We start from the raw sequence: 19,161 nt of genomic DNA, 5'->3' as shown, positions 1-19,161 counted from the left end.
TCGGATTACTGGAGATGATAGAGATCACAAGTTTATCCGCGCAAAAACTTGTTCAATGCGGTATGGAAATATGTGATCGACAAAGCCACAAAACATGTGTCACAATGCCTTATGTCAAGTATATCTGGAGATCTCTGCGGCAACGAGAGACAGACTTGTCTCTGTGTTTTGGACACAACTCCAATGCACGGGAGAGCCTTTCATGTATGCTAATTGTAACAAATGGGGTGATGGTTTGGGTCAAATTGGAATAGGCAGCCCATTGGTTGCAAAAGCTCTGACAAAGCCTGAATATGTTAAAGCACCACGAAAATAGTCATGTTGATGCGGGAAGTCCTTCAATGATGGACCGTCGTCCAAAGCTTCCCCAGTTCAACTGTAATTCGGATCAAATGCCGGCTTGAACCTATCTAGAGACCTGTTGCACAGTGACTCTGTGGATGAGTCATGTAAAGAGCGTGCTGTCATTCCAAGAAGTCTGTGACTGTCGACGTCCAGGCGAAGAAAGATCGTATAATCCACCACTACCATCTCCATTTCCAAGGGTGTAAGGAACTTGAACAATTTGACCAACTTTATTTTGAAAATCTGGCTAACTGTTTTACTCAACCTATTTTCTGTGTTGTTGCCTGTGATCCTAGAGATTGTACGTCATTGACCACACTACCTACTTCCTGTATAGCAGCTTGATTCCAGAGCTACAACTACCGGCAAAGTGTGGCACTGACGGCCACGTCAAGTAGTTCAAGCACTGCCTAATGACCAAGATCAAGAAGGCGCCACCTAAGCGGCTCTCACCAGTGGTAATGCCTGTCTCGCATGGCCTTTCGGTGATTCTATAAAGTAACCATAATTATTTGGTTGCAGGCACCCAATGTAAAAGCACTTGCGGTGAGGTTGGTGGAATGTCCGGAAGCTGAGATTCCGACTATTGTAGAAGAAGTTGGACACTGGCCATTTCCCAAGACGGACTTCTTTCATTGGATCCCAGTATTGAACCGTTTTGATGCAATTCTGGAGTCTTTGGTGGAGGAATATGATCTCAAAAACCTGCAAAACCGGCCATTCAGTCTGGAGCATAAAGAAGTTCTGCTGGCAATTTTGCGCTTTAGTACGCATCTGTGGGAGAACTGCACTAATCGCAGCCTCTATAACTCATATGAGGTACGTGTGCCTAATACTATGCAACACGTATGCCGAACTTATCTTACTATCTGTAGCATTTAAATGAGCTGCTTCTTTCACGCGATCTGGACGTTCTCGCCGCAACAGTCCGTCTGATTCTGCGACCGGCGCAGCGGCTGGGGAGCCAGCGCTCCCTTAAAAATACACTGGGAACTGCACAGGAGCGCATAACTGTTCTCTCGCAACATTGGGGAACGAACCAATCTGGATTAGACCTGGATCAGCTGATGGCACATGAGCTCAGCATACCAGCGGAATGCAAGTCGCTTTACTTTCAATTTTACCGCACCACCAGCCGTTCAAATCCACCGCCCACCGAAAATACGACACAAGAAAATGCTTCCACTCCTTCCAATACATTTAAAAGTTCAGGGGGGGGCATTGGTCAAGCCTCGGAGGGCAAACCCAGTGGTTTAACCGTCATCTCCATACCTGACATAGCAAGTAGTGGTGAGAGTGAGAGAGATATATTCCTGGAACTCGCCGAGCAGTACAATGTGCCACAGGAACAGAGGTTTCCCCTGATGCATAAGATTCGCCTCGCATTGGGACTTAGCGACGTATCTACAAGGCGGAAGTTGCTCGCTATCCGATTCATGGCAATTTCAGTACTAGGTACCAGAGTGTCTGTATAGAAAAACATCCGTATGTACACTTACTTACGCTTGGACCTGCGTAGTGATACTAGGAACAGAAGATGTGATTCAGAGCAAGTTGTTTACGTACGAGCCGGACCTTATCCAAAAGCTCGCCGATATTCTCCAAACAGATGGTCCCGATGCCATCGTAAGTATCCATGAGCCGGACATCTGTTTGTATTCGCCGCTAATAGTAATCTTGTGCTTTGAACTCTGCAGAATATCGATTATCGAGAGATACAGACGTGCTCAATTTATGCTCTGGATAGCATGGCTCATCACCGCGCTAGGCTCGGCGAAGTGCTGACAGCTATCAATGCTTCGGCCAACCATGGGGTACTTATGTATATCCTACGGAAAGTTGTATCTTCGCTCGATCTTGATTGTAGGTACCATTGATCGCCTCTTGAAGTAGTGGCTTTGTTGTCTTATCCTCAAAATCCTCAAGTGCCCAACTATCCACAAGAATTCGTTGAAGCATTGTTCGGCTTCGTTACGTACATAGCGTCAACGCAATCTGGCGGAAACATGATAATATCTGCCGGTGTGCTCCCTGTATTGATTCAGCTGATGGGCAACATGCGGTCAACGCAGCTTAAGGTAAAGTCGACCAGAGCTTTTGGCCTAGCCGCCTTATGATCCGACCAAAGAAGTTACATTTGTATCATCAGTCCATTACAAGATGTATTGTTTTGCTAGACAGCCTTGTTTTTGGGTTCAGCGCCTCGTTTGCCGCGTTCACGGCGGCGAGCGGACTTGACGTCTTGGTTGCCCGGATTAAGGTAGAACAGACTCCCGCAGCCTTACCAATCATTAGAGCTAACACACCATGTCACAGGACGAGGTCGACTTCTGCATTAGTTTGAATCCTGCGCTTCGCGGCGAACAGATGGAAAGCATTGGCTCAGCTGATGCTTCCATAACGCTAGGTAGTCAACCGCCAAATCATCCGCTCCCGATATGTGCTCTTAGCGACGCCTCTGATCAGGTCGTTGTACAGATTTACCGCACGAAAGGACAGCTTTACTCCGTGCTCTCTTGAAGTTTGTCCTGCACATGATGCAAACCTCGGGGACAGCAGATAGAATGCGAAATCTCATCGACACCACGTTACCTGTATCACTGCTTGCAATTTTCAAACACTCGCAGTACTTTGGTGCAAGCATCTTCGGATTAGGTCGGTGCATAAGGCAAACGAGCACCTACATAATTCTTGACTAACGTCTTTGTAGCCGTCAATATCATGTCGACGTTCATACACAACGAACCAACTTGCTTAACGATCTTGCAGGAAGCTACACTTCCGCAGACACTCCTGCACGCAATATCACAGAGTATCCCAATATCAGCAGAGGTATGTACGCTCACGCCCTACGGCGCTCCATCCGGTGATTAAAGTTAAATATTCATCCACAAAGGTCATATCCGCCTTACCTAATGCTTTCGGAGCAATCTGCCTAAATCAAGCCGGACTGGATGAATTCAACGAAGCTAAACCAATTGATAAATACCTTGAAGTTCTAACGTCCGAAGAGCATCTGCGAACTTTGCAAGATAATGACGTACCTCACCTTGTGGGGAATTCTATGGACGAATTGATCCGCCATCACCCTTCTCTTAAGGATGATGTCTTGTCGGCCATCATTAAGATGCTGCAGAGAGTTGTTGATATTGGTCAATTGAGCGCTCCCGAAGATACAGATGCATCTCAACTTCAAACAATGAAAGTAGTCAGTGATTCTGGAATGCAATCTTCTGCGGAACTTAGCGAGGATAAACGAGATTCCCGAATTTCGCAGTTCATCGATGTGGTTGCTCGGGTAAGCTATTTTTGGTGATTGTGTCCTTCTATGAGTGGAAGTAAAATCTTTGTCTGCAGTTCCTCGAGGGTCTTTTCCAAAATGTTGCGCACTGTAAAGACTTCATTAAAATGGAGGGCGTGCAGATTTTACTGAAGTACTATACTTTGCCGACTCTTCCATACGATTTCGCGTCGTCTGCGTCGTCCTATTCCTTGTCATATCTCTTTCGCCTGATGATTGAAGTCAATGCTTCTCAAGTTGTGGCTCAAATGTTGAAGGAAATTGATGGGGCCATTACGGGAGCGCAGCAGTTTCTAAATCATGAAGGTGATGGTGGTTATATTCCCCAATTTATTGAGATTCAAGGTAGCGACGAGTCACCCTGCCAATATTTCCATGATGGCATAGTAACAGATATTCACCCTTCACAGAGGAGGATACCAACCGCTTCCTCGAAGGACAGCGAACGTTCAGATCCTTGGTCGCTTTACAGGGATTTATACGATTGCTCTCGGACGTGTATTGTACCCACACGCTCTCACACAGTAAAAGCGTGGGAGCGGTTATCCAAACCTTTACAGGAGACGTTGGGGAAACGCTGATTGCACAATTTGGGGCGATCTACCGGTAAGTACAGGCCGTTACCGATATTTTACAACGCTGCTAAGCACTCATGTTTGTAGCACTTGTGTATGGGAGAATATTGTGCTGAAGAGCACGGTACCAATACAATGGTACCAATCCGCAGATAAGAAGTCTCCGGATAGTCGAAGCGCTGGTGCGATTCGAGAATCATCGCTATTGGATGTGGACGTTTTGGATTCTGTACTCGAGAATAGTCCTGGATCCACCGCCGCGAACTCAGAGGAAAGCGTGAATGAGAAAGATCCAAGGGTCAAGAATACGCGCTATTTCCGTCATCTTCTCAGTCAAATACCGACTGTTTTGACCCCAACCTTGCAAGGTAGAAACTTAGAAGTTTGGTCACCATTGAAAGGTCCATTCATCCGTTGCTATAGGTATCCTGAAACTGCTTACAGCGCGCCGAATTTCGGAACCAAATAATCGGAAGGCTAGCCAGAAGATAGTTGATGATATTGCGGTACTCCTCCGGGACAACTTGACGTGGGAGAGACCTGGTATGTATGGGGGGGTTCAAACAAGAGGTAATCTACAATGTATACTAATAGGCATGCAACACAGCTCAGAATAGTACCGTCAACAAGTACAGCTATCTTGCTGTGGTACTTGCTCTGTTGTCGGTCATGTTTGTTGAAGGTCAGTCTTTCCTTTCCATTGTCGAAGTATTTCGTCGTTACGCTGACTCTTCGGCTACGCAGAGAGAAGTGGCCTCGCTTTGCAGACGCATCTTGTTCTGTCCTTTCACAAGCGTAACGGCAGCGCACGCGTCTTAGAGGTTTTGCAGGCTCTTTGGGACGATGCAGAACGCGTGAGTCTCCGCGACGACCTGGAGCAAAATGCTGAAGCCAAACAGCTACTCGGAAGGATTCATGGCGCTTTGGAATTATCCATAAACGTTCTGCAGACCTTATGTAACAGTAAGTTATTGCACGATTCACCGCTCACTGCTAGTTTGGTCGGTCGTGAGAAAGACAAGACGTCCACCGACTATTTCGATCCACACGAGTTTGTTGTCGAAATGCGAAGCTACATCGCGCCAATTATGCTGAGATTGTGGCGGAGTCCATATCTGACGCGCGCTCCAGGGAATGTAGTAAAATCGGTCCTTGGGGTTATAACGCATCTGGTGAAGGCGGAAGGAGAGATGACCAATAAAGGAGACATTAACGCTCCTACCCTGGGAAATATTGCGGCGTCCATCTTCAATCGCTCGCCAACAGTCGTCGCGGATGAGGACAAAGTACAACAATTGGTGGATATGGGATTTCCTAGAGCCGCAGCTGAAACTGCATTGGTCCGTTGTGGAAATCACGTGGCCAGAGCGGCGGAGTATCTCCTCAATCACCCAAACGTTGTGGCGGCCGCCTCTTACTCTGCAGCAGCCGATGCGTCTGGAGAAGGGGCCTCTGGCGCGTCGCAGGAGACCTCTACCGACGCCGCAAGGCAGCCGAATCATTCGGCGGATACACCCACCGATGCTGAAGGTGGCATCAGCATCCCTCAAGGAAACCCATCGGTAACGGAAAATCATGCAAACAATAATACAGCCGTCGTGTCTGAGGAAGACCCTGAGCTAGCCGCAGCATTGGCTTTGTCCATGGGCACCACCAGTAATTCCGCGAACCTCCCGGCAGCAGTGGTCGACCAGCGAAATGATAACGAATCTGCCGATATGGATGTGGATCCCCCCGCTGATTTCCCCACTGAGGAGAAAGGCTCAAAACAAAAAGGCAAAGCTCTGAACAGTCAGCCGTCTTTGGAAGTCATCCGAAATGAACTGAAAGCTGAGATTCCGCGCCGGGGTGTCGAACTACTGGATTATGTGGAAGAGGTGATTTTCTACGTAAAAGACCTGTTGTGCTTCGTAGGGAAGGATGACATGCCAGCGCTAGTGCGCAGTCTAGTGTCTGACATCGAAGTGTACCGCGTAAAGGTCACTGCCAACCTGGAAACTGCCGCAAAGGGCCTCGCCGTTCGTCTCCGTCTGTTTGCCCTCATTGTGAGTGATATGAGCTGGCAGCGGACTGCCATTGAAGCATCAAAGGAATTGATCGGCAACCTCTTGACAATGACCGAGTCTGACGGTACTCATTCACCGTGGCTGCCCTCCGTGTTACTGATTCTGGAGGCCTATGTATCACTCACGGATGAGCCGGTGCAGACGAAGTTGCAGAACGACGGTGATGCGCTAGATGCGGAAGCTAGTGGAACGCTAAATCCTTTGACTCAGCAAGAGCGGATTCGGCTTATGGAGACGTTGGTGTCCCTACTGAAGTTGGAGACCGTAGACAAGGAGATGCTTCATGCTATTTTACGCCTCAGTGTTCGCCTCACTCGCTCGCATGCTGTGGCGATTGAATTTGCCCGCTTAGGTGGCGTGCCACTATTGTTCAATCCTGCTAGAATTGGTCTCTACCATGCGCAGCCTGCTATGACAGTCATGATTCTTCGGCACATCATTGAAGATGCCATAGTGCTTAAGTCTACGATGGAGAGGGAAATCACTCATTGGCTCAGCTATCCCCGTCAGAGGGTGGTGGACGTTGGCACCTTTGTGAAGAACTGTAGCCATATAGTCAGCCGGAGTCCGGAAACATTTATTGATGCAGTGACTGCAAATTGCCAGTTGACCAGATATGATGCCTCGGCACGACACCAACAAATCACGCTGAAGTCAAAGGAAGGTGTTGCAAAAGAGGGTCATAAAGACGAGGCCCATTCGGACGGTAGCAAACTAGCACCAGAGCAAGCAATGGACATCGATAGCCCGTTTAACGCGGAACTCACCAGTGGCTCTACTTCTGGGCCATCGAATAATGCTGAACCCGTGGATAGTTCTTATTTGTCCGACGTGTCAGAAGGTGTAGTTCAGTTCCTTGTTACGGAACTGCTGGCGATCAAAAATGCCCCGATTCTGATGTCAAGCGACAGTACGGTTGCTCATGAGCAAGACAAAGTACGATCTGTCGCGGAGCAGAACCAGGAGGATTCAAAGAACGGAGCTCAGAACGTTCTCTCGATGCAACAACAACAGCTCACGCACATGCGGAGATGTTTCTTGCTACAGTGTCTGGCGGAGCTAGTGGTCGCGTACCCGACTTGCAAAGTGGATGTGATAACTGTCTCGCAGAAGCGTGCGAAAGGGACACCCCTTAAAGGCACAATTGGTCGCAATCCTTTTTTGAATCATTTAGTATATGATTTACTTCCTCATGGTTCCCTCCAGGCTCCACCCCTGAGCGCACAGACCGCAGATTCAGAGCTGCAGAGGAAGTTAGTCGAGAGTAATTGGACAACTAGTCTCATATCAGGTCTATGTCTTGGTGTAACTGCCGACTTTTCAACGGAGAAGAAGCTTTACCCTGACCTTGCGAATGTACGACGATGTGTATTGGATGTTATATGGCGGAGCTTGCGCGATGCGGTCACGCATGTAGAGGACGGAACAGAGATACGCTATGCCAGGTTTTTAGCTATTGCGGACCTGTGCTTCAAGATATTAACCGCGAGAGGTCCAACAAGCTCAGTTCCCAGCGCTGCCTCCACTGGAATCGACGATATCCCAACCAACTACTCACGGATGATGCTAGAAAAGGGATTTGTGAACTTACTGACCCAAGCTTTAGCCGAGGTCGATGTACACCATCCGGAAAGCACAACACTCATCAGCGCAATCCTTAAACCACTGGAGTTTCTGACAAAGGTTGCGATTCGATTGGGGAAGGCAAACGAAGTACGGGCCACAGGAACTAAGATTGATTCGACCGTTACTCCTGCTCATAACGGCATTAGTGCGATAGATGAAGGAAATACGGAGCTATCGGATTTATACCGTAATTCAGCACTGGGAATGTATCATGCCCCTAGCAGTGATGAGGAGGCAGGGGAAAGCACTACCGAGGAGTCTGAAGACGATGACGCCTATGACGAGTTTTCCGATGAAGAAATGAGTGATGCAGAAGAGGATGAGGATGAGGAGGTGTGTATCAATGCTTTGATTTCGCATGTATGGACTGCTCACAACCTCTGCGATTATGTCGGGCAGGATTCGGATGTCGACGATGATATGGAAATTGTAGTCCCGCAGCCGTATCAAGGCAATCCGGACCCGTCAAGCGATGATGATGATGAAGAGGACGACGACGAAGATTTGATTGGTGATGAAACGCCGGAACATGACGATGATGATGACGGTGATGGGAACTCTGATGCGGATATGTCCTGGGAGGATGGGCACACCGACTATCATGACATCAATGAGGATCCAAGTGCAGCAGTGGAAATCGGTAACAATACGGAGGATATGGAGGTTGTGGTGATGGATGAGGGCCCTGATGGCTCCGATGTTGGTGAAGGTGAACAACCAGAATCCGATGGGGACATTGAAGATGCCATTGAAGATGATGAGGACGATTCTGAAGAAGATGGGCGTGGAGACATAGTTGATATGTATGAAGAAGACTTGATTGACGGCGAAGACGACGAGGCATTCTTACCCGTCGGAGCACCGGGGCGTCTACCCTTCCCGCGATTTGGGTTCTTCGGTGGACCTCGAGGGGCAAGAACGAGAAGAATTGCCCGGCGACAAGTCATGGAAGTAGATATGAATCCTGCCGGTGGACTCGATATCACATGGGTGGCTGATGACGGTGGACCTGGATACAGTAATGTCGGTGACTTCCCGGTACTAGGAAGACCACTGGGAATGCGACCGCAGACTATGAACGAAGATATTCTGTCACATCCATTACTGGTCAATCAAGGCCCTCCTTCCAATCGAGGAGACTCTCGAGGAGGAGATTTGCACCATCGTGCACGGGGCCAGCCTGGAGTCCGCACGGGCGATATTCTAGATTGGCAGGCATTTGATGACCTAATTGGGGGTAATGCTTTGCAGATTTTAGAACACTTGTTTTCCAGGTCTGGTGGCCGTGGTGCCGCCCATTATCGCGTTGAATTGGGCATGCCAGATTCCGGAGTAGGCGTTGCGCCTGGAGGTCTTGCTGGTGTTCCCGCCTCTAGTCGAAGGGAATCGACCTCTGGGACGGGTGGTACGGCCGAAACTGGATCAACAAGTCAGAATGTATCACATCGTACCGAGTTGGACGAACAACTTGCAGTGATCCATGCATTCGCACCGCTGGGTACAGCGGAAAGATGGTTCCAAGAAGCTCGCTTGATGTATGGCAATTCAGTGCAAGAAAAGGCCGCACGGGTGGTAAATGCCGTCTTAAACGCGATGATACCTGCAGCGATAGAGGAAGCCAAACTACGGAAAGAGCGAGAGGACACCGAAAGGAAACTGAGAGAAGAAGAAGAGGAAAGAAAACGCGAGGAAGAAGAACGGCGGGGGAAAGAACAGCAGAGAAGTCTGGAGGAGGGCAGAAATACGTTACATGAACAAGAGGCAGGAGAAATCTCTGGAGCGCCCATTATCCCGGCAGAAGAGGACAGTACAAACACATCGTCTGCACAACCTATGGAATCGGAATCAATACCAGAAGGGGATACCGCTTCAACGGACAGAATAATAGTAACGGTCAATGGTAGTCCGGTTGATATTACAGGTATATTTGAAGTCCGTGGTTTGGATGCTGCGCAGGCTTACAAATCGCCCTTCAGGTTCCGGTATTGATGTCACTTTTCTGGAAGCTTTACCTGATGATTTGCGTCAAGAGGTAATCAATCAGCACTTGCGTGAACAACAGCGAGGCCAGCAGGCGACCGTTCCACCTCCGGCGATAAGCACGGAATTTCTTGATGCTTTGCCGGCAGACATCCGTGAGGAGGTGCTTCAACAGGAACGCCGCGAACAGGAACGCAGGACGAGAGCTACCCGGCCTGCAGTTGCTGGCGTTGCAGAAACCGGACCTGTGGAGCTGGATCCAGCTAGCTTCTTGGCTACTTTAGATCCTCAATTGAGACAAACGGTACTATTAGAGCAGGATGATGGATTTTTAGCAACCCTTCCTCCAGCCCTTGTGGCGGAAGCAAATGCGTTCAGGTCTCAACGGACTCGTGGACGCTACGCCACCTCGCTTTATGGCCGTGCTCCTGGGTCAAATCTGCTATCGGAATCTCAACCACCAGCAAGCTCTGCTACGAAACGCTCTGTATCTCGCGAAGCAGTACATCTACTGGATAAACCAGCTTTGATGACGTTGATTCGCTTATTGTTCCTTCCAGAGCCTGTCGGGAAACCCCTGCTCCACAGAGCACTCGTAAACCTCTGTGAAAACACGAAGACGCGCGGGGAACTTGTCTCTCTACTGCTTTCTATTTTGGCAGACGGGAGTGCGGATTTAGCAAATGTGGATAAGAGCTTCGCCCAGCTTTCGTTAAAAGGGAAGAGCAAACACAGTGTAACACCTCGGAAAGGGACAGCCGTCGGGTTGCACCAGCAGCCCAACAACGTACCTAACCTTGTAGCTCAAAGGTGTCTAGAGACAATATTTCAACTGGTCACCTACAACGAACAAGTAGCGCGTCTGTTTCTGGTTGAGAACGATCAGATCGGAGTCAACTTGTTCAAAACCCCAAAAAGGCCGAAAGGCAAAGACAAAGCAGGCGATATGAAATACCCAGTGGTGATTCTCCTGAGTTTACTACAACGACCGGCATTTCTGGATTGTTCCGTTCTCATGGAGCAATTGATGCACATTCTGTCGAGTGTGCTGCGGCGGTTATCGATGGTAGGGACTAGGTCCAAAGATGGGAACCAGAAGGGAACGATAGAACCGTCGTCTGAGGGCCGAATGGATTCGACAACGGACAATATCACTGAACATGTATCGTCGAATGTAGGAGCGTCTGGGGAAATGCGCGCTGAGCAACCTCAAACCGCTCAAATCCCTCAAACACCGAAAAAAGCGGCCAATACTGGCAATGCAGACAAGGCTCCTGTTATACCGGATCAATACGTGTCGGCTGTTGTGAATGTTCTCACGGCCGGTGTTTGTTCAGGAAAAACATTTCAATACACGCTGTCTGTCATTCAACATCTCTCGACACTAGCAAACAATCGCGAAACAATTACTCGTGAATTGGCAGATTCCGCTCAGCGACTCGGCAATTCCATGATCCCCGATCTGGACGAACTCATAGGTGTCCTGGAGTCAGCGAAGGATCCAGTGGACGTTCAAAGCGTGACGTTGGGCAAGTTTTCTCCGTCGACTGCACAGCAGGCGAAGTTGCTCAGGGTATTGAAGACGATAGATTTCATCCATTCCAAAGCAAGTGTTTCCAATGACAAGCGAACCGATGCATCCCCAAGTGCGCGGGATGATGCACTTTCAGCACTAGAACACCAAACATCTTCTGCTGCTAGCAGGACAGGAAATGATGATGGACCAGAAGCCAAGCTATCCACTATATATGACAAGCTTCAAATGTCGAAATTGTGGCAACGGCTTGGAATGTGCCTCACCATCATCAACGAAAAGGATGCTTTGATACACGTCGCCACAGTCTTGCTACCTGCCATCGAATCGTTTTTGGTAGTTTCAAAACCTTACGTGCTGCGTCGGCGCACATCTACTTCTGGACAGATCCCCGCAATTCCAACATTGCCAAGAGTTGCGGCCAGACATAGCGCTGAGTATGATGCGAAAAATAACGAAGAACTTTTTGTCGCGTTCACGGATGAACACCGAAAGATTTTGAACACAATGGTCCGCAACAGCCCATCTCTCATGAGTGGATCATTTTCGCTATTGGTTCAGAACCCAAAGATTTTGGAATTCGACAACAAGCGGACGTATTTCAATCAGCAACTGCACAAACGAACCAGTCGGGATCATTACGGATCGCTACAGATCAACGTTCGAAGGCAGTACGTCTTTGAAGATTCGTACCACCAACTGCAAGGTCGTTCTGGCGATGAAATCAAATTCAGCAAGTTGAATGTTCGATTTTACGACGAGGAAGGCGTTGACGCCGGGGGTGTAACAAGAGAGTGGTTCTCGGTCTTAGCCCGTCAAATGTTTAATCCAGACTATGCCCTGTTCCGACCTTCAGCGGTTGATAAAGTTACATATCAGCCCAATCGCTTGTCGTATATCAACCCTGATCACCTTCTGTATTTCAAGTTCGTTGGACGGATTATCGGGAAAGCCATTTACGATGGACGCCTCCTCGATGCATACTTTACGCGATCATTCTATAAGTCGATGATTGAGGTTCCAGTGGACTACAAAGACATGGAAGCGGTGGATCCGGAATATCATAAGAGTTTGGAATGGATATTACAGAATGATAATGTAGAGGTTCTCGACCTCACTTTCAGTACGGAAATTGATGAGTTCGGTAAGAAGCAGACGATCGATCTGAAGCCGAACGGGCGCGATATACAAGTAACCGAAGAAAACAAACACGAATACGTCAAATTGGTTGTGGAACAGCGTCTTATGACTGCCATTCGGGCGCAGATCGATGCGTTCCTAAGTGGGTTCCATGATATCATTCCAAAAGACCTTGTTAAGATTTTCAACGAGCAAGAATTGGAATTGCTCATTTCCGGTATGCCTGATATTGATATCGACGACTGGAAAAACAACACCGAATATCAGAATTACACGTCCTCAAGCCCCCAAGTGCAATGGTTTTGGCGGGCGGTTCGCAGCTTTAGTCAAGAAGAACGGGCAAAGTTGGTACAGTTCGCAACTGGTACCAGTAAGGTTCCACTAGAAGGTTTTGCCCAACTACAAGGAGCCAATGGGGTGCAAAAGTTCCAAATCCACAAGGACTTTTCTTCGGCAGACAGACTGCCGAGCGCACATACATGGTAGGCTACTGTGATTTTAGACGAGCAGCATCGCCGAGCCTCTAACCTCATACCGGTGCTTCGTAGCTTCAATCAACTGGATTTGCCTCAATATGAATCGTACGAGCAGTTAAGGTCGAATTTGCTGTTAGCAATATCTGAAGGTGGAACAGGTACGATGTTGGTTGAGAAAGATATTTGTAATATAGCATATGCTAACAGCGGACATCTGTGCACGTTTTCTCCTTAGGGTTTGGATTTGCTTGATGGACGAGTTGGACGTAGTGGTTTCCATTATATAGCATAGGTCTGCTTATTACTTTGTATAATAGGAATTGAAATCTGGAGCATATGCTATTCTTATCCTACTCGATACATGTAGGCAAGATACTGACAACTCCAGTACGCTATTTACATGCGCCAACGAAACCCGGGAGCTCTAAACATCGCGGCTACCGATACAGGAAACAATGATTACGGTCGCGAGTTCGCGTGAACTCCGTCTTTGTTGAAGTGGCTTTTATTGACCACGATGCGGTCCCGCGAAAAAGTAATACTTCCTTCAATGCCGAAAACGTTAATGTCGTTGAAGAAATGACCGATAAACGGTGCGCAAGTATCTATTGGAATCACTAGTTTCATTTTTAATATACTGCATTATCCGACTCCCACGATACCACCTCGCTGATTCTTCACACTAGCGCATCAAGTATATGACAATACAGCATGTGGTGATGTCCGATCTAATTCTACTGTACGTCGTGTGGACCTCAGGAAGTCCTCAACGACATCTACAAGCATCAAAGCTAACCATAGGGTCCATGCAGATCAGGTGCCCCTTTAACGGTAGCACGCACTCCTGCCTGCCAAACCAACCGCGTTCGTATCTCTCACAGCCTGCCAGGTTATGTGTCTCGTGAGACTGATACCCACGACAGTGCTAATGTTGTCGACGAGCGGCCACTGCCTGTTCCTTAATTTTCTCAGGTTTGCCAACGTTTTCATGCAAAAAGGGACAATGCCTGCGGGCGTACTCATGTATCAAAGGTTGCCAGCTTGACAAACTTGAAACTCAATTGTGCTCACACCTGCAGGTGTTGCCGCAACAATAGCCTCTCTTCTTGTGAGCAAGTTCCGTAAACACGGAGTACCCGGTCTTCGGGTCTATATATGTCTGTTTTCCACACTAATGCAATCATGAGGCCCTGCGTCGAGGAGACCTTCGTACTCTTTCCACGCACCTCCACCGCCTCTTCGTGCGCTTTTTGCCAAATAACTTCATCTCCCTGATGGGTAGACATTCCACGACTCTGGAAAACGTATGTGACTGTCTGCTTTACACGTCGCACCAAAAAGTGTGAGTTTGATACTGAGGACGATGTACTTCGCATTTATTCTTACAGTTGGTTGAGTTCGAACTTGCTTTGACTCCAAAAGTCGCGTGATTTACATGCTGCACAGCCATGATGGCCAATTGTAGATCCTTCTCCCGCACATACCAGCGTTATGCATGATGGACCCAACCGTAAACCCTGCTGTGTGCGAAGATTTCTCTTTGTTTAAGCGTAAGTGTCACCCTTCTTGAGGGCACGTTGGTTTACGCAAGAAAGAATAAGACCAACATTGATGTTCTCTTCCCTCTTTTTCAGGAGTGTTAAAGGTAGTTTACTCACTTCTCCGTCCAAGATTTTAAATGTTGCTGAAGATTGGCTGTTGCCTAGGATCTGCGTACTTTGGACGACAATGTTGTGCCACGTCTCAACGCTTTGACAACACGCTCTGTAGATCTAAATAAGGTTTGAGTGGCTTCCTTCCGTGACAAAACGCTGGCTAGCAACATAAACAAAAGAGCGCCCATTAGTCATGTCGGGCGTTTTATGAGCAGCTTGATGAGTCATATAGACATAGAGAAAGGTGGGTTTATCATCTTTTTGATAGCATCTGCTTTCCATCAGATCCTCATCCTGCCTTCGATAAGGCTGATATCAAAGTGCAAGCATCTGACAGATGAAAGAATAGCGACAAAGAGGAAACAGCTTGAAGAACAGCCAAACGATATAGATTTGAAATTGTCAATACAGGCAGATGAAGCAAAGGTAGCTCGATGTTTTGCTACATTTGCTCACGGTTCTGATCGGTGCGACCACCCGTTGACAGGCACGCGCAATCAACGCTGAATTTACAGTGGAAGAAATATTACGAGAGCGCACATCCGAGGTGTTCAAAGCCAGATGCTGGGGTACCCTCGTGTCAGAGGACTTTTGGAAAGTTCTGCGATAATTGTCATCCATTGTGATCAATGCATACTCGCATAATTGCTCAACAAAGTCAACTTTGTTAACCCGAATGACGTCAAATATCACCACATGTCAAATACAGATGAAAGCTATCAAACATATATACGCTCGTCCCTCTATCTAACGCTTAACTACAAAAACAATTTGGGAAAGTCAATGCACGCAAGGTCCTCACACAAATAGACTGCGTGTATATCCCTCAAAACTGCACATATATCCGTAGTAGGGGTATAGAAGAATGTCCACCCATTTACATAACCAGAACCACAACGTATTGAGCATTTCACGGCAAGGACCACGGAGCATAGCCATCCGTGGTAATTTGAAAGTCCGATTTTTCAAAGTTACCTTGGTCACGGAAACCGCGATAACTCGTCGAGTGCCCTGTGAGTCTCAACCCCCGGGCGTCTTCTTCACTTTCCGTATAACCAGCGAGGCTCAGCCGAGAAAGATCCAAATCGTCATAAATGCCCGCGGAGAGTTTGTTGCCTAGTGCGGTCGAGCACGAGAATGCGTTATCTCTGGGGTCAATCCGTGAGTCCAACTCATTTGACGGAACAAATTTCGACGACGCAGCGGAAAATGGAGAGGGCGCTACTGTCGGCGAGGACGTCGTGCGCGGAAACGTAACGCTGCCACGAGTAGCTCCACTAACTGGCACAGGTGAATCCGGACGGAGGTGCTTATGAGGTGTTCCAGCATTATCACGACTAAATAAAACATCAGATCTTGGTCTAATAGCGGTTGTAGGTTCGGGAAAAGGTTCTTCTTCCCCACATAAGGGTCCCGCAGTATAAAAGATCTTTGGACGATAGCTGGGATCCTCTAACATGACGCTAATCTGCAAGTCTTAGTAGCAGAAAAACAGAGAATCCCCCCAATCCTTGAAGCCTACCTCGAGTTTCGGAATTTCTGGATGAGGGCGTCTTGTCCTTGAATATTTGCGTAGCTGAGTGTACACACCTTGTCGCTATTGAACTTAGACCTGAAAAACAGGTGAGTGCCCGCCTCTGTCACGAAAAGCGGCTTCGATCTCACCATTTCTTGCCCACCACTCTTTCCGCAAAAGAAAGAACAGCCGGGGGGCCTGTAAAGTTGATGAACGCATAACCAACGTTGCATCGATTTTTGAAATCCATCCGAAGGTACAAAAAGTTGTACTGTCCCTGAACGCAAGAATTGTTTAGAAGATAGGCGGTAAAAAGACCATCAACTGATAAATCGCATGTACCTTGTGGGTCTTGTTCAGGAAGTAGACTAACATTTGCTGGCGGACAGACACGATGGCTCGTTAATCAGCACAGTTCCAGATTGATTACTTGATGCATTCAAGTTCAAACCTGTGTATACTTGTTGGGAATCTACCATCAGCATTACCAGGTGAGCTAAAGGCTTTTACTCGGATTAATTTACAGGCGCGTGGTCACTTACATTGCGAATCATAAATGTGGTTCTCGCGTCATATCCCATGGCTATGGCAGTTAGTGAAGTGTCATGGTGATAGAGACGGTCAATCGTACCTATGTTATAGAGATTCAATTCGTTGCCCGTGGGGATGGCATGCTGGGTCGGGGGTGGCACTGGGGTTGATGGCGAGGTAGGTTCAGAGGCTGGGGAATGCACGGCGGTAGTGTCCATGAGATATTTGGGAGATGCCATAGGTGACATGCGCGGGGAAGAATGGGCAACATTTTTTAATCTGCTAGCTTTACACTGAGGCCCTGCAACCGCAGATTGCAATATAGCCTGGTCCACATCGGATTCCAGAATAGCTGATACAGACACAGAACTTGCGGATGCCGCTCGTCGGAGGGGAGACGGTCGAATCGCGGAAGGCGAAGTGTCAATCTTTAAACTTCTTGGCCGGAAATGAGAACGGACGCGCGACCTTCCTGGTTGAGGAAGCTACAACAAGGTCAGAGGTGGCGTCTCCGAAAACATGGACTGTATGAGCAATTACCTTTCCCTCCGGTTTACTCTCTTGTTGCAGGTCGATGGAATCAATTGACGAGTGACCCGGAATTCTCCCGTGAACAGAGCCCACTTTCCACATGGACGTTGGAAGGGCAAGCCCATAGTCCCGAGCGAAAGAATGAGACGTACGGTTGACTGCACTAGAGTGATGAAATCGAACCTGAAGTACACCTCCCTGATGACAAAAAAAGCCCCGTTCAGTGTGGATTTCATTATTGTTTTGTAATGGGTCGTGTCACCTGAAACTGGATATTGCTCAAAGCATGGAGGGCTTGATCTGCTGAACGGGTATCAAAGTACTCTACAACGTATGAAATTTGACTGCCCACATTTGAGAACGCAATCGACCGAACATTCCCATGCGATTCCAAGACGCGCTATGTAACCGCGTTATCATTGCAGAGGTAAGGCCGAAGAACAACATCATACCTACCAGCAGGGTATCGTCATCTCGGTACGAAAAACCTGTCAAAAGTAGTGCCCCCTGATTTCGAAGGCAAGCGTCCGGGTACGACTCACAATCCATGAGCGTGCTCAGGGCATCTGTATCCACAAAATACAAAAGACTTCGTCTACCACCAATGAACGAGTTCCGAAGGACAGTGTACGCATTGCAAGCACTCCTCAAATCGAAAAACATGGCTACTGCGCCGCTATAAAGGCCGCGCTGTGGTCGAAAAACATCTCGTAGATCTCCAAAACTCTGGAGATACAGAGAAGCTAAATCAAAACCAAACATTCAAAGTACATTACGCGATATGCTTTCTGACCTGTAGCAAGGTGTGCACTTCTGTCAAGCTCATATGTACCGGAAGGTTGTCCAATGCCAAGGTACGAGTCTTCTTAGCCGTCCAAAACACAGCCTCTCCGCGCCCCTCGTGAGTCAACATTGCCAGATCTGCAGCTGAAGTGCTGCGGCCAGATGCCTCCTTGGACCCTTCCGCTACGGACGGGATCACCTCGAGAGAACCAGACCACTGGCCAGACGACGCTGGAGGCATCATGTATTCATGTAAGAGCGGCGATGCAGGAGGAGTACTCACTGAATAATGATGGGGTCAACAAAAGCTTAATGTTTTCATCGATGGGATCACCGACAAAATTACCATGCTGCTTTATCATCGGACTTCCAGGGCATCTATGATATTCAATATTATCGGACTCTGAACCGCTTTCAGCGTTTATAGTGCTCAAAATACTCTGAGACTTTGCGTACGGAGATCGTGATGGAGTTGGAGGGGCAAACGATCGACTTGCTGCCGGTGTGCTCCAATTCTCCTGTTTGTAAAAAGCCAGATTCCTTACTACTCGTTCGACACCACTGCCTGCATCTAGCTACCTGAGCCGCATACTCACTTTCAAACAAAATGAGCCAACTGTAGCCGCTGTTGAGCAGTCATTACTTGTCAAGGTGTACCCAATGGGAAGTTGCTCTTTCTATTTGCGCGTCATAGCGATCAGCAGTTGGTTTGATTTGCATGACCTGGCTTAAATTAAAGACGTACCAAACTTCCCGTGTTTACCCATTTTGAAAGTCCTCCGTCCCAAGATGCAGGGTTAAGTGTGGCGTTTTCGCCCACCGGTCCGTCCTTCGTCGCGTTCTCCTTTCCAGGATTCGCTAGGGGCTTGACTGGGGAGCCAGTAGGTGTCATCATTGGGCCGACACGTTTCATGACAAGTATCGCAAAGATACTAGTATCTGTAAGCTTCCAGCTAAGGATTCAGTAGCCGGCAACAGCTCCTACATATGGGCAGGTGCCGAGGCGATGGTGCTGGACAGCTAAGCACCGAGGCGAGCAAAGTATTAGTGTTAAACTTTGCCGACAGCTAGCCTACTTGTAACGGACGTCCCAATCCGGCGA

General features: G+C 48.1%; 3 protein-coding genes across 3 annotated transcripts; 2 read left to right on the top strand and 1 right to left on the bottom strand.

The window, feature by feature from the left end:
* Window positions 1–13,449, top strand: SPPG_05681 (uncharacterized protein). Its single transcript, XM_016753891.1, has 22 exons — window positions 1–547; window positions 642–803; window positions 868–1,164; window positions 1,221–1,800; window positions 1,865–1,971; window positions 2,043–2,208; window positions 2,272–2,423; window positions 2,495–2,605; window positions 2,662–2,752; window positions 2,824–3,000; window positions 3,056–3,177; window positions 3,242–3,643; window positions 3,703–3,991; window positions 4,057–4,252; window positions 4,309–4,589; window positions 4,645–4,764; window positions 4,829–4,903; window positions 4,966–8,246; window positions 8,313–9,834; window positions 9,890–13,049; window positions 13,116–13,201; window positions 13,279–13,449. The coding sequence occupies exons 2-22, from the start codon at window positions 759–761 to the stop codon at window positions 13,293–13,295; spliced, it is 11,277 nt and encodes a 3,758-aa protein (XP_016607480.1). The 5' UTR covers window positions 1–547; window positions 642–758; the 3' UTR covers window positions 13,296–13,449.
* Window positions 13,450–14,446: 997 nt separating this feature from the next.
* Window positions 14,447–15,430, top strand: SPPG_05680 (uncharacterized protein). Its single transcript, XM_016753890.1, has 6 exons — window positions 14,447–14,593; window positions 14,678–14,688; window positions 14,750–14,824; window positions 14,890–14,942; window positions 15,007–15,124; window positions 15,186–15,430. The coding sequence occupies exons 1-6, from the start codon at window positions 14,539–14,541 to the stop codon at window positions 15,306–15,308; spliced, it is 435 nt and encodes a 144-aa protein (XP_016607479.1). The 5' UTR covers window positions 14,447–14,538; the 3' UTR covers window positions 15,309–15,430.
* Window positions 15,431–15,608: 178 nt separating this feature from the next.
* SPPG_05679 (uncharacterized protein) lies at window positions 15,609–18,972 on the bottom strand (the record flags this gene model as incomplete). Its single annotated transcript, XM_016753889.1, has 14 exons — window positions 15,609–16,161; window positions 16,221–16,310; window positions 16,364–16,491; window positions 16,557–16,592; window positions 16,666–16,686; window positions 16,757–16,797; window positions 16,846–17,230; window positions 17,286–17,474; window positions 17,539–17,676; window positions 17,733–18,002; window positions 18,070–18,341; window positions 18,406–18,577; window positions 18,656–18,736; window positions 18,805–18,972. The coding sequence occupies 14 exons, from the start codon at window positions 18,970–18,972 to the stop codon at window positions 15,609–15,611; spliced, it is 2,544 nt and encodes an 847-aa protein (XP_016607478.1).
* Between the last annotated feature and the right edge of the window lie 189 nt (window positions 18,973–19,161).

Source organism: Spizellomyces punctatus, assembly GCF_000182565.1.
Source record: "Spizellomyces punctatus DAOM BR117 chromosome Unknown supercont1.9, whole genome shotgun sequence".
NCBI lineage: Eukaryota > Fungi > Chytridiomycota > Chytridiomycetes > Spizellomycetales > Spizellomycetaceae > Spizellomyces > Spizellomyces punctatus.
This window is presented reverse-complemented; position numbering and strand designations above follow the sequence as displayed.

Excerpts from the sequence above, each read along its gene's own strand:
- SPPG_05681 (XM_016753891.1), top strand. The coding sequence starts at position 759 with ATGACCAAGATCAAGAAGGCGCCACCTAAGCGGCTCTCACCAGTG. Across the intron at positions 2,209-2,271 it reads ATCTTCGCTCGATCTTGATT|TGCCCAACTATCCACAAGAA; the intron begins GTAGGTACCATT and ends AAAATCCTCAAG. Across the intron at positions 4,253-4,308 it reads CAATTTGGGGCGATCTACCG|CACTTGTGTATGGGAGAATA; the intron begins GTAAGTACAGGC and ends TCATGTTTGTAG.
- SPPG_05680 (XM_016753890.1), top strand. The coding sequence starts at position 14,539 with ATGATGGACCCAACCGTAAACCCTGCTGTGTGCGAAGATTTCTCTTTG. Across the intron at positions 14,825-14,889 it reads GCTCTGTAGATCTAAATAAG|TCATGTCGGGCGTTTTATGA; the intron begins GTTTGAGTGGCT and ends AGCGCCCATTAG. Across the intron at positions 14,943-15,006 it reads TCATATAGACATAGAGAAAG|GCTGATATCAAAGTGCAAGC; the intron begins GTGGGTTTATCA and ends GCCTTCGATAAG.